The 12,527-nt window shown below is 65.5% G+C and overlaps 2 protein-coding genes across 2 annotated transcripts; both read left to right on the top strand.

Moving 5' to 3' along the window:
• The first annotated feature begins 316 nt into the window (after window positions 1-316).
• LOC116435335 (inactive phospholipase C-like protein 2) lies at window positions 317-12,424 on the top strand. The gene is made up of 6 exons (XM_032091611.1): window positions 317-499; window positions 4,710-7,199; window positions 7,419-7,622; window positions 8,136-8,211; window positions 9,636-9,745; window positions 9,845-12,424. Exons 1-6 carry the CDS (start codon window positions 317-319, stop codon window positions 10,028-10,030), a joined length of 3,249 nt encoding a protein of 1,082 aa, XP_031947502.1. The 3' UTR covers window positions 10,031-12,424.
• HCRT (hypocretin neuropeptide precursor) lies at window positions 11,199-12,424 on the top strand. The gene is made up of 2 exons (XM_032091612.1): window positions 11,199-11,267; window positions 11,797-12,424. Exons 1-2 carry the CDS (start codon window positions 11,199-11,201, stop codon window positions 12,238-12,240), a joined length of 513 nt encoding a protein of 170 aa, XP_031947503.1. The 3' UTR covers window positions 12,241-12,424.
• Window positions 12,425-12,527: the final 103 nt, after the last annotated feature.

Raw genomic sequence — 12,527 nt, 5'->3', positions numbered from 1 at the left:
CGGCCGGGGTCCCATCGGTATCGGGCGGCTGCCGGGCCCGGGCGCTGCGGCGCTGGGCGGAGGCCGGGGATGCCCCGGCGGTGGAAGGTGCCGGTGCCCGTCCGCGCGCTCCGCCGCTGCAGCCCGGGGCGGGGGGGCCGCGCCGTCCCCATCCCCATCCCCGCCGCGTCCCCGCCCCCGGCCCGGCCCGTCCCCTCCTCCCGGCCGCGCCGCCTCCCGCCCGCTCCGCCACTGAGCCCGCAGCGGCGGCGGCGGCGGGCGCAGGCTCCGGGCGCCCCGGGGCCCCGCGGCGGCCGCTGCCCTGAGGCCGCGGGGGATGGCGGAGGGGCCCCGGGGCGCCCCGCCGCCGGGCTCGCCCCGCCCCGCCGCGCCGCTGCCCAACGGGCCCCGCGGCGGCGGCGGCGGCGGCAGCCCCGGCTCGGGCTCAGGCAGCAGCAGCCGCGAGGACTCGGCGGAGCGGAGCCCCGCGCCCGCCGCGCCCCGGGCCAGCATCATGAAGGTGAGAGCCCCCCACCGGCACCGGCCCGGCCCCCCCCCGCGCCCCGGGCCCGGCACCTGCGCAGCGCTGGGATGCCGAGCCGTGTCCCCCCGCCGAGCCCTGCGTCCCCCCGCACCGGCTCTGTCCGCCGCTTCTCGCTCCTCCTGTGCCCGTGGAGCGGCTCCGAGGAGCTGCAGAGCAGCCGCATCCCCGGTCGCCCGGGGGTCGCCACCTGCCCGCGGTGCTGGTCGCACCGGGACTGACACGGCGTCCCCACGCCCTGCCCGGACTCAGGGTCCCCAAGGGCACAATCTCGCCCGGCCCGGCTCTGTGGAGTGTCCATGGGTCGCCCTGTCGAGTGCCATGGCCACGCTGCAGCATCACCGGGTCCTGCTCGGGGCACCCCTGGGTGCCAGTGAGAAGACGCCCGCTCCTGCCCCTCGGGCAGCTTCTGCTCTCCCGTGCTCTCTCCTGCCAAGCACTGAGCCTTGGGCCTGGCCTGACCAGCTTGCAGTGTGCTCCCAACCCCTGGTGTTGGTGTTGCCGGGCCATGGTGGGCCCGGGGGCCAGGGAGGGTCTCAGGGGTCTCCCAGCTGGGTGGGCAGTGGATCACACGTATGCTTTCCTAAATGAACCCCCCTGATTGTGCTGATGCCAGCGGTACTAGCTGACACAATAGGTCACGTCCGCCCGGGACTCGCCTCGCTGCTCCCGGCAGCCTATTTTAAGCTGAGATTGCTCCGGTGCTATTAATACCCCGTGAGGGGGCTGTTCCCGTGGTGTCCCAGCCCCGCTCTTCTGTCCCTGGGATCCAGTTTTCTGGACAGCGGTGTCAGGACCCTGATTCCCTGCCCGTGCCCGCCTGGGCTCTCGCTGCAAACTGTTGCGGGGGCGGCCGGGCTGTGCCCACGCGGTGACGGCACGGAGACCTGCCGGTGCTCTCATGCAACCAGAGGCTGGTGCCAGTGCGCCGTCTGTGCCCGGTTTCCTTGGGGACCTTGCCGGGGTCCCTGCTCCTCCCGGGACGGACCAGCATCCTTCCTTACCCAGGGGCCATCCGTGGGCGCCGCGGGCTGGGAGTAGGGAACCTCTCGCTTGCCCCCGGGCCGGGCACATCTCTGTCACCACCTGCGTCACCACGGGATTTGTCCTCACGTGAAGGTCGGGTGACCCAGGGCCAGAGCTGGCAGGGGAGGGCGCTGGCCCGGGAGGAGGTCAGACCCGGACAGTATCCCCAGCTTGTGCTGATCCGTTGTGGATCTCCGAGTCCATCCGGGGCCTAAGTGGCACTGGAGGCACATGTGGAAAGAGCCGTCAGCTCTGTTATTTTTTGGGATTTCCAGAAAAGGCTGGAGGAGTGAATCTGAAAGTGCGACTCACTAGCTGTGTGGAGACAGGGGGGCCCGAGCTGTCCCCTGCAGTGTCCCTGTGACCTGGCTAGAGGACCTGCTCCCTTCTTTCTTCCCAGGCTGAAAGTGGAGGGGCCTGGTGGTCCCGTGGCCTGGGGGGATGTTGGAGAGGAACTTAGGGGTATTGGATCTGTTCTTCCCTGCTGCAGGAGGTGTCCCTTCTCTAGCGTCTTGCTGTTCTGTCCCCTGAGCCCCCTTCCCATCGTGTGCCAGCCCCAGGAGCTGTGTGGTGTCTCTGCTGGGATCTGGCTCCATGGCCCCTCGCTGGGGAGTGGCAGCTGGTGCTGCGGGGAGTGGATGTGTCAGTCGCTCTCTTCCTGGCAGGGAACAAACGACGGTGAAAAAGCCCTGGCTGTGCTTGGTCTCCCAATGCCTCAGCTCTGAGGCTGCTGCCTGCCTGCACCCCTGCCCATGCTGCCCAGCCTGGGATAGGGGTGGTGGGGAGACCTGGGACCTGGGGAATTCAGCTGCAGATGATTCACGTCACGGCCAGGCTGGGGGATAAAGGGAAGAGAGGGACGACTGATGGGCCCTTCTCCATTCCGTGCTTTGAGAGTGGGTTACGTGGCCGGTAACGGTGGCCGTCACGTGGAGGCTGAGATTAGGGCATCAGCGCTCACCAGGTCACTAATGCAGGAGGTAATTGGCTGAAAAGGTGCTTAACACATGCTGCAGAGCTGGGCTAGGACATGCCCTCTGTGCCCAGCCCACACTCACCACTGGCATCGTGGTCGGTGCTTCGCTCTACGGAGCCCTGCCTCCTCCCTGCCAGCTTGGTGGCACAGTGTGAGCAGGATCCCTGCTCCGGCCGGAGCTCTGCCCTCTGTCTGGGGGCGTTCCGCGCTGCCATGGCCACGGGCACCATGTCCTCCCAGCTCCGCTGCTGCCTTACTCGTCAACTGCCTGTGCTGCTCCTGCCGCGCCTTGTCCAGCACTTCGTGGGGTGACCTCAGGGTTGAAGAGCACCTGGAACAGCCTGTGAAGGGGCTGCCAGGGAGCAGCGGCTCTTCCCTGCCGGTCCCCAGGCCGCACTGAGGAGCTGCAGACGGGAGACTCCTTGCACCCACTGTCCCCTGCTCGCCGCTTGCCCGCGCAGAGGGAGAAGCAGAACCTGTGTGCTGCAGGGCTCCCTTGGGTCTGTGCCACACATCTGCACCCCAAAGTGCTGCAGCGGGCATCCCCTCCCCTGTCCAAGCCTGGGAGGGTGGGGGTCTGCAGGGAGGGCGTTCCGGCTTTCACCCTGAGCCGGGGTGGTCGGGGGGCCGGCGGGGCTGGTGCCGGTGGGGTGTGTCTGGCTGCCTGCCGTGGGCACAGCTGGAAGCAGGTCTCTGGCTCTGGGTGCACGCAGGCCCCCCGCCCGTGTTTCCTTTCCGGATGGATTTCCTGTTTTCATCTGTGGGGCCCGGTGCGGAGCCGCCCGGGGTGGGTGCGCCGGGCGGGGAGCGGGTCTGCAGAGATGCGGGGGTCCTGCCGGGGGCAGGAGCTGCGGCCCTCGGTGCCCATCGCCCCGCGGCGGGGTGGGGGCCGCGGCTGCTCGTCAGTGGGGCGCTCAGATTGCAGCTTGCAGGAAGCTCCGGCATCGAGTCCTTCCCCGCAGGGCTGGCCGGTGGCGTGACCTGCTGCTGAGCCCCTGCCGACCCGGGATGGCTGGCACCGAGGCGAGGTCTTGGAGCTCGGCCAGCTCCCTGGAGCAATCTGGCAGTGAGGGGATGCAAACAGCTCCCACATCCGAGCTCCAGGATAGTAGGATGTGCCTGGCTCTAACAAGGGGCTGAGGGCTGGTGCTGGTTCCTCCTTCCCTGGGCCGTTTTGTCTCGGGTATCCCTGGAGGATTCCCCATTACCTGGGGAAACCATACATCCTTCTGTGCGACCTATCCCGAATGCCCTTGGCTGTGGCTGCCTGGCCCCATAGGACAGATCCCGACCCTCCAGGATCAGGCACGGGATGTGCTTGCCTGGGCACAGCCCCGAGCGGGAGCTGTGGAGGCTCTCAGGGCACTGGAGGGGATCAACCCCTCACCTCCAACCTGGGCAGCTGAGCAGGACCTGCCTCTGACAGACACCACCAGATTAGAGGTGACTCACCATAATCTTGAAGAAGTGGATTAAATCTCCTCCTACTGTGCTACTTAATGAAATCCATCCCATAATACACTCCCGGCCCTGCTGTTCCCCCTCATCCCCTGCCAGCCCCGTGGCAGCTGGGTCCCCCCTCCCTGTAGTGAGGCAGGACAGAGTGTGGGCATGAGGTGCTGGCAGCACACAGCCCATGCCCTCGTGACCCTGCGCTCTGTGGGACAGAGCCGTGGCCGGGGTCATCCCCAGCACATGGCAGTGGCTGTCCTGCCCTGCTCCTCGCAGAAGAGTGAGGGGGTCTGTCTTGGGCTCCCTAGGAGCAGCTCTGCTCATGCATCACATGCTGGGCTTCTGTTTTCCTCTGGTGTCCCCAGGCCAGAGATGCAGGGGCTGTGCTGGGCTGCTGGCACATGGCTGTGCCTGTGAGGGTGAGTGAGCAGTGGGGAAGGATCCAGCTCAGGGCCAGGAGCAGGAAGGAAGGAAGGAAAGCAGAGTTAAAATAAGCCAGAGAGTGAGCTGTGAGGGAAGCCAGGGCTGGAGCTGGCTTCCAGCCCCCCGGAGAGGGGCGGACTGGAGTGGACTGGGCTTAGCGTGGTGCTGGGACACCCTGGGCCACCCTGGGGCAGTGCTGTACTCTGCTTTGGACTGGGGCAGGGGGACCGTGGGCAGGAGGGTGCTGGGAAATGGTGGGGCATGTGCTGCCTGGCTGTCTCTGATGGCTCTGCCCCTTTCCCACCCTGGCAGGATGGCTCCCGGCAGCGGCTGCCGCAGAAGAAGAAGACAGTGTCCTTCAGCTCCATGCCCAATGACCGCAAGATCAACAGCACAGCTGCCTGCATCTCCCTCATGCTGGAGGGCTGTGAGCTGAAGAAGGTGCGCTCCAACTCCCGCATGTACAGCCGCTTCTTCGTGCTGGACGCCGACATGCGCTCTGTGCGCTGGGAGCCCTCCAAGAAGGACTCAGAGAAGGCCAAGATTGAGATCAAATCGGTCAAAGAGGTGCGTGTGGGCAAGAAGACGCCTGTCCTGCGCAGCAATGGCCTCTCCGACCAGTTCCCAGATGAGTGCGCCTTCTCCATCATTTATGGAGACAACTACGAGTCCCTGGACCTGGTGGCCAGCTCAGCAGATGTGGTGAGTGCCTGGGTGATGGGGCTGCGGTATCTGGTGTCCTATGGGAAGCACAGCCCTGAAGCGCCCGGGACCGGCCACCCCAGCCTCCGGACGTCCTGGATCTCCTCCGTCTTTGACCTTGCTGACCTGGAGAAGTCTGGCCGCATCCCCGTGTCCCGGGCTGTGCAGCTGATCAAAGCACTCAACCCTGGCATGAAGACCTCCACCATCGAGCTGAAGTTCAAGGAACTGCAGAAGGCCAACGAGCGTCCCGGCATGGAGGTGGCCTGTGACCTCTTCGTAGAGGCATACTGCGAGCTCTGCACCCGCCCTGAGATCTTTTTCCTGCTGGTCCAGTTTTCTAGCAACAAGGAATACCTGGGGGTGAAGGACCTGCTGATGTTCCTGGAGGTGGAGCAGGGCATGGAGGGGGTGACAGAGGAGAAGTGCTTGGAGATTGTCAGCAAGTATGAACCCTCCAAGGAGGGCCGGGAGAAGGGCTACCTGGCCATCGACGGCTTCACGCGTTACCTGCTCTCTGCTGACTGCTCCATCTTTGACCCACAGCACCGCAAGGTCTGCCAGGACATGGCACAGCCCCTCTCCCACTACTACATTAGCTCTGCCCACAGCGCCTGCCTGCTGGAGGACAACTTCTGGGGCCGCTCAGACATCAGTGGCTACATCAGTGCCCTGGGCCTGGGCTGCCGCAGCATCGAGCTGGTGCTGTGGGATGGCCCTGAGGGCGAGCCCGTGGTCTACACCAGCCCCTCAGCTGCCTCCTGTGTGCCCTTCCGTGCCGTGGTGGGGCTGATTGACCAGCACGCCTTCACTGCCTCTGCCTACCCCCTCATCCTCTGCCTGGTGGTCCGCTGCTCGGCCCCCCAGCAGCGACTCGCTGCCCAGTGCCTGCGCAAGACGCTGGGGGAGAAGCTGTACCTGGAGCCCCCCAACCCCATGGCGTCCTACCTGCCCTCCCCGGAGGAGCTCAAGGGCCGCATCCTCATCAAGGGCAAGAAGCTGCCGCCCACCTGCGAGGACAGCGAGGGGGAGGTGTCGGACGAGGAGGAAGGCTGGGAGCTGGCGCGGCGACTGGGCCAGGAGGACCGGGAGGCACCGGAGGGAGGTGGCCTGCGGCGGGTGCGCCTCAGCCGTGAGCTCTCAGAGCTGGTGAGCCTCTGCCAGGCAGTCCCCTTCCAGGACTTTGAGAGCTCACGACGTGGGCAACGCTACTGGGAGATGTGCTCCTTCAGCGAGGTGGAGGCGGGACGCTTCGCCAACGAGTGCCCGGCTGAGCTGGTCAGCTACAACAAGCGGTTCCTCTCCCGCATCTACCCCAGCCCCATGCGCATCGACGCCAGCAACATGAACCCCCAGGATTTCTGGAAGTGCGGCTGCCAGATGGTGGCTATGAACTACCAGACACCAGGGCTCATGATGGACCTGAATGCGGGCTGGTTCCGGCAGAACGGGGCCTGTGGCTATGTCCTCCGCCCGGCCATCATGCGGGAGGAGGTCTCCTACTTCAGTGCCAACGCCAAGGACTCCCTGCCTGGGGTGCCTGCCCAGCTCCTACACCTTAAGGTCATCAGCGGGCAGAACCTGCCCAAGCCCAAGGGCTCAGGGGCCAAGGGGGAGGTTGTGGAGCCCTATGTCTGTGCTGAAATCCACGGCATCCCGGCTGATTGCGCTGAGCACCGCACCAAGACAGCCCTGCAGAGCGGGGACAACCCCATCTTCGACGAGAGCCTGGAGTTCCAGATCAACCTGCCGGAGCTGGCCGTCCTGCGCTTCGTTGTGCTGGACGATGACTACATTGGGGACGAGTTCATTGCCCAGTACACCATCCCCTTTGAGTGCCTGCAGCCTGGCTACCGCCATGTCCCCCTCCAGTCGCTGGCCGGCGAGCCCCTGCCCCACGCCACCCTCTTCGTGCACGTGGCCATTAGTGACCGCCGTGGCGGGGGCAAGGGGCACCGCCGGGGGCTGGCAGGGCGCCGGGGCCGCCGAGTGCGGGAGTACACTTCCACCAAGGCCACTGGCATCAAAGCCATCGATGAGGTCTTCCGGACGGCCACCCAGCCGCTGCGGGAGGCCACTGACCTGCGGGAGAATGTACAGGTACGGACCCTGCAGAGGCACTGGGGGACCTGGTTTCTGCAGGGGAGGATGGGGCTGGACTGAGAGTGGTGGGGAGCCCGGGTGTCCCCCTTTCCTTGGGGGATGTGAGCGAGGAACCTTACCTGAAGCAGAGAGCTGTGGGAAATGGGGGTGTTCTGGTGTCGGGGGGCTCCTGGGGGTCCTCCCAGCTGAACTCCTGACACTGGTCACTGCCTGCAGAATGCGTTGGTCTCCTTCAAGGAGCTGTGTGGGCTGACACCCGCTGCCAACATGAAGCAGTGCATCCTGACGGTGTCCACATGGCTGCTGCACAGTGACAGTGCACCCAGCGTCACTCTCAACCTGGCAGAGCAGTACCCCCCCATGGAGGCCCAGGGCCCCATCCCTGACCTGCTGCGCAAGGTCCTCACTGCCTACGAGACGGTAAGTGCCATCCTACCGGGGCTCGGCGCCTTGGGGAGGCTCCTTGGGGTCAGTGACACTGGGACCAGCACCCTGCCAAGGACGGGGGACCCTGAACTCACTGTACCCATCCTGGCGCAGGGGAAGGTGAGCGGGCAGGGGGCTGCATGAGGGCTGCCCAGGGAGGAGTCTTGCCAAGGCACAGGCTTGTCCAGATCGGTCTGACCCTGGGACGCTGCAGCCCCCACCCTGTGCCTGCACTGCCTGTCCCTTGCCTGGTCCCACCAGGTGGGAGAAATCCCATAAATAGCCACAGCCGGAGCTGCTTCCTTCTTTTGTGTTGAAGGGAACCTGGCCACTGGCTGGGTGCTGGTCACACCATACCTGGCCATGTGTGGTGAGGTGGGGAGTGCCAGACCCCAGGCACTGCGGTGGTGAAGGGGGCAGCCCGTGATGAGCCTCGTGTCCCCATCCACTTGGCCAGGGGGCAAAGGGCCAGGGTTGCCCAGCTCCTCATGCTGCCCGTCTCTCTAGATGATCCAGACTAGCCGGACGCTGATCGAGTCTGCTGACGCGGTGTATGGGAAGCTCATCCAGGCACAGCAGGCAGGTGGGGTCCCGGAGGCAGCCCCAGCTCCAGTGTGGCTCTGGCAGTGGACCCAGGCATGTCCTGGGGTGCTGGGGCTCAGGGCTTCCTGCATTGGGGCAGGGTGTGGGTGGGTGGGCTGCAGAGCTGTGTGGTAGGGAGCAGCAGAGTGGGGGAGGCTGATGAGGAAGCGGGGAAGAGTCATTAGCTGTCAAACGCCAGAACATAATTAGTGCCAGAAATAACAGGCTGGGGCTGACGGCAGAAATGGCAACTGAGTGTTAAGACTTCCCAAACACGTGGCAGAACCCACACAAGCAGGTGCTGCTGCTGCCTGCCCTGGTCCTCCCCCCGACTCCGGCAGCTGCCTGGGGACCTCTGGCCCCCCTCCAACCCCAATGGCTGCATGGCCCCTCTTTCGGCTGGGACCCCACAGGGATAGCCCCCACCAGCTCCAGGGGCTTCTGTGGGCTCCCCATGGGGCTGGGAGAGTGTCAGTGCTGGAGGGGCTGGGGAAGAAGAAGGGGGCCCTGCTCTGCTCTCCCCGCCATGCCAGCCTTGCTGCCAGCAGCGTGTTTGTTCCCTGCCTACGCGGCAGACGAAATCTCACCCGAGCTCTTGGCTTTCAGCTCTGCCACTGCTGCGAGCGCTGGGGGAGTGGAGCAGTGGGGCATGAGCTGCAGAGCACAGGCTGGTGCTGTGCCCTCCTGTACTGCTCTGGCTGCTGTGCTGCAGTGCTGCAGGGCAGAGGGGGATGTGCAGCCCCTCGGGGTGCTGATAGGCAGCAATTTAGCGGCTGCAGCCCCCACCCCCATGCCCTGGCGCTGCCTGTCCCTGCTTTCATCCTGGCTGTGCTGTGGACAAGCCCCTGTGGTGTCGGCATGGCCGGTACCTTGCTGGTGGGAGCTGGGGGTCCGGGGAGCTGCGGGCTGCGGCGGGGGCGCAGGGCCGTGGGCGAGCTGATTGGCAGCGCGAGGGCGAGCGAGCTGCGTGGGAGCCCTCGCGTGGGCCCAGAGCCGGTGCTGCGTCAGGAGGGGTAAATATAGCACCCACTCACGAGGACGTCACATGGTGCACGGTGACGGGTTCCACGCTCCAATGGGGGGGCCTGGTGGCCCTGCTCTGAGCCCCCCAGATGAGCTATGGAGTGCAAGAGTTGTGCCTCTGCCCAAGGTCTTCACTGCCCTTCCAGACCTCATGGTCTCCGGAGTCCAGAATGGCCACAGGCTGCAGCTGACCCTGGTGCTGGGGCGTTGAGGGCTCCTTTGGCCCATCATTCGAGACATGGAGGACTCTTGAGGCTGCTGGGGCAGTGGGGAGCCCACCCAGCCTGCAACCCCATGGTGGGCAAAGGGCATCCCTCTGGCTTGGTCCCTGCTGGTCGTGGGTGGTGGCTGTCCCTGTGCCAGCACCCCTGCACCCACTGAGGGGCTCTCCCATCAATGCAGGGATGGATTTCCACAAGGAGCTGCACCGCATCGAGACCAAGGAGGGGCTGCGGGGCCGCAAGCTGCAGAAGGCACTGGAGAGCTTCGCCTGGAACATCACTGTCCTCAAGGTGAGGGGCAAGGGCTGCGGGGACACACCTGCCCTGCCCTGCCCTGCCCCCTCACCCTCCTGCCTCCACCCTAACACCCCCCCTGACATCTCCCCACAGGGCCAGGCTGACCTCCTCAAGCATGCCAAAGCAGAGGCACTGGACAACCTGTGGCAGATCCACAATGCGGGACAGTCCTGCGGCATTGGCAGGAATGGATCAGCCTCGCCGGAGCCTTCCCGGCTGCGTGCCCCGCTGGAGCCCATCCCTGAGACAGACGGAGGTGGAGACACAGCATCCTGCTGACCCCGGTCTGGGGCTCGGGGGCCCAGACTGAGCACCCCTGGCCACAGGAGCCAGGAGCAGAGAGCCCCAGCCTGCCTGGGGAATGTGCGTGAGGCTGGGTGTTGAGGGGCTTGCACCAGAACTCCGTGGAGAGGCTGGGGAGAGATGTCCCTGCTCCCGGTTGCCCCGCCAAGCTCTCAGAGGACTCATCCATCCCCTCCAGCTGCTCCTGGAGCCAGTACTCTGCCCTGGGGCCAGTGGGGATGCTGGTACCCCAGTGCCCATGTGCATGTACCCCCAGCCTGCTGTGCCAGATGCCACTTGGAAGAGCAGCCCCAGGTCTGGGCTCCTGTCCACCCTCCCCAGGGCTGCAAGATTTGCCTTCACCAGCCCTGGGGAAAACCTGGCCGGCAGGAAGGGTTCTGGCTGGTCCTGTCCATAGCATCCGTGGGGTCCGTACTATGCAGAGGGGTTGGAAGGCTCTCTGGTGCAGCAGCTGTGGGGCCAGGGTGTCACTGAACAGCAGGTATGGCTTCTGGCATCAGGGAAATGTTTGGGTTCATCCCCCAGGGCAAGGGAGTTCCAGCACGAGCAAAGACTGGACGTAGCCTGGGGTTGTGGAGTGTTATAAAGAGTGCAAGACCCTCCCTGGTGCCCTGTGGCTCCCTCTGTTTCAGGCATGGGACCAAGGTGGGACAGTGTCACCAAAGGGGATGGTGGGTGGCACCGGGTACAGGACCCTGGTGGCACTATCCCTCCCTGGCACCAGCCAGGCGCAGGGTGACGGCTCCCCACGTCAGTCAGGGAGCTATACAGCTGCTGGCACCCCTTTGTTCAGGGGATTAATTAGCCTAATGGGGCTTTGAGCAGGGGCTCAGCGCACCACCGCGCTGCGGCCAGAGCCGGCCAGCACTGACCTTCAGCCCCTTTATGCCAGCCCAGCAGCGTGGCCCATGGGCAATTATGGCCTCATTAGTGCCAGGCACCCCGTCCAGTGAGTACCCACACAATGGGGAGCTGCAAATGAGGGGAAAGGCCTGGACGGTCTCCGGGCTACCGGCCCCAGCGCTCCCACGTCTCCCAGAGACCGGTCACTCCTGCTGCCCCAGCGTTATTTTTGGCAGCCCTATTGTGCTGGGCCCTATAAAGCAGCAGTGGCAGTGCAGGGTGCTGTGCTGTCGGCTGCCCGATGGGACATGCCCCAGAGCCGCTCGGCCACCTGAAGACCCCAAGAAGGATGGAGGTGCCCAACACCAAGGTGGGGCTGGGGTGCTGCAGCCCCTGGGGACAAGAGAACAGCGATGGGTGGGAGGTCGGAATGTAGGGCTGGGGGTGCAGGAGGGTCTGGTCGGTTTCTTGGGAAGCTCCAAGTGTGCAGCAAATCCCCGGGAGTCCCCAGCCGCAGCCAGCAGCCGATGAGGGCAGTTCTTGGGAGGGAGCTGGGCATGCAATGCCTGCAGCATGGGCGCTTTCGCTGCTTGTCCCGTGGCACTGGACAGCGAGAGGAGAGTGTTTGCCACAGCTGCTGTGTGCTGGAGCAGGGGTGCAGTGAGGACACCTCCACATCTGGCTGCTGGTTGGAGCACAGGTGAGGGTGCTGGCTGTCACCGAAGGGTGACATTCCAGGTGCACTTCGGGTGTGGGGCTGGGCCCCTGCGGCAACAACCAGGGCAGGGGGGAGTTGAAACACCAGTGAGCGCAGCAGGGGGGGCAGTCCTGGGGCTGTGCTGTCCCCCCCTCTCTGCCCTGTCGCTGCCCTGCACTGATGCTGTCCGTTGCTCCGGCAGCCCCGGCGAGCTGCCTGCCTCCTGCTCCTGCTCCTGTTCTGCTCCCTGGCTGCTGCCCGGCAGACCCTGCCCCACTGCTGCCGGCAGAAGACCTGCTCCTGCCGTGTCTACGACCTCCTGCACGGCATGGGCAACCACGCCGCTGGCATCCTCACACTGGGCAAGAGGAAGAGCGTCCCCCTGGCCTTCCAGAGCCGGCTCTACCGCCTGCTCCATGGCTCCGGCAACCACGCTGCGGGCATCCTCACAATGGGCAAGCGCGGGCAGCACCCTGGCACCACCTGCCACGACTCGCTGGGCTGCCCTGCGGGCACGGACGCCCAGCCGACAGCGGTACCGCGAGGTGCTGACAGCAGCCCTGCCGGCCCCAGGGAGTGCCAGGGACACTCAGGGAAGGACCTGAGCTCGAGCCAGGCCCAGGGAGCTGCAAGGAGCTTTTACTGAATGGGATGGGGGCAGCGGGACAGAGAGGGGATCCCTGGCAGGATGGACTCCGGGGACACACAGCCGGAGCTCTAAAGTGTAAATAGCACTTTTAGATACCTCCTCCCAGCCCTGGCCCTGGCCCAGCCTGCTCAGGGCACCGCGGGCACCGCGGCCTTTTACAATAAATGGTAGCCTGATGTCAGCCGGCTCTGTTGTTTCTCTGGGGAGCGGTTGGGCGGGCTCAGCTCAGCGCCGGGGCAGCTGCCGGAGCAAGCGCCTTCCTCCGCGGTGCTTGGACTGGGCTC

Source organism: Corvus moneduloides, chromosome 26 (genome assembly GCF_009650955.1).
Source record: "Corvus moneduloides isolate bCorMon1 chromosome 26, bCorMon1.pri, whole genome shotgun sequence".
NCBI lineage: Eukaryota > Metazoa > Chordata > Aves > Passeriformes > Corvidae > Corvus > Corvus moneduloides.
Note: the sequence above shows the minus strand (reverse complement) of the source record. Positions and strands in the feature narration are given on the sequence as shown.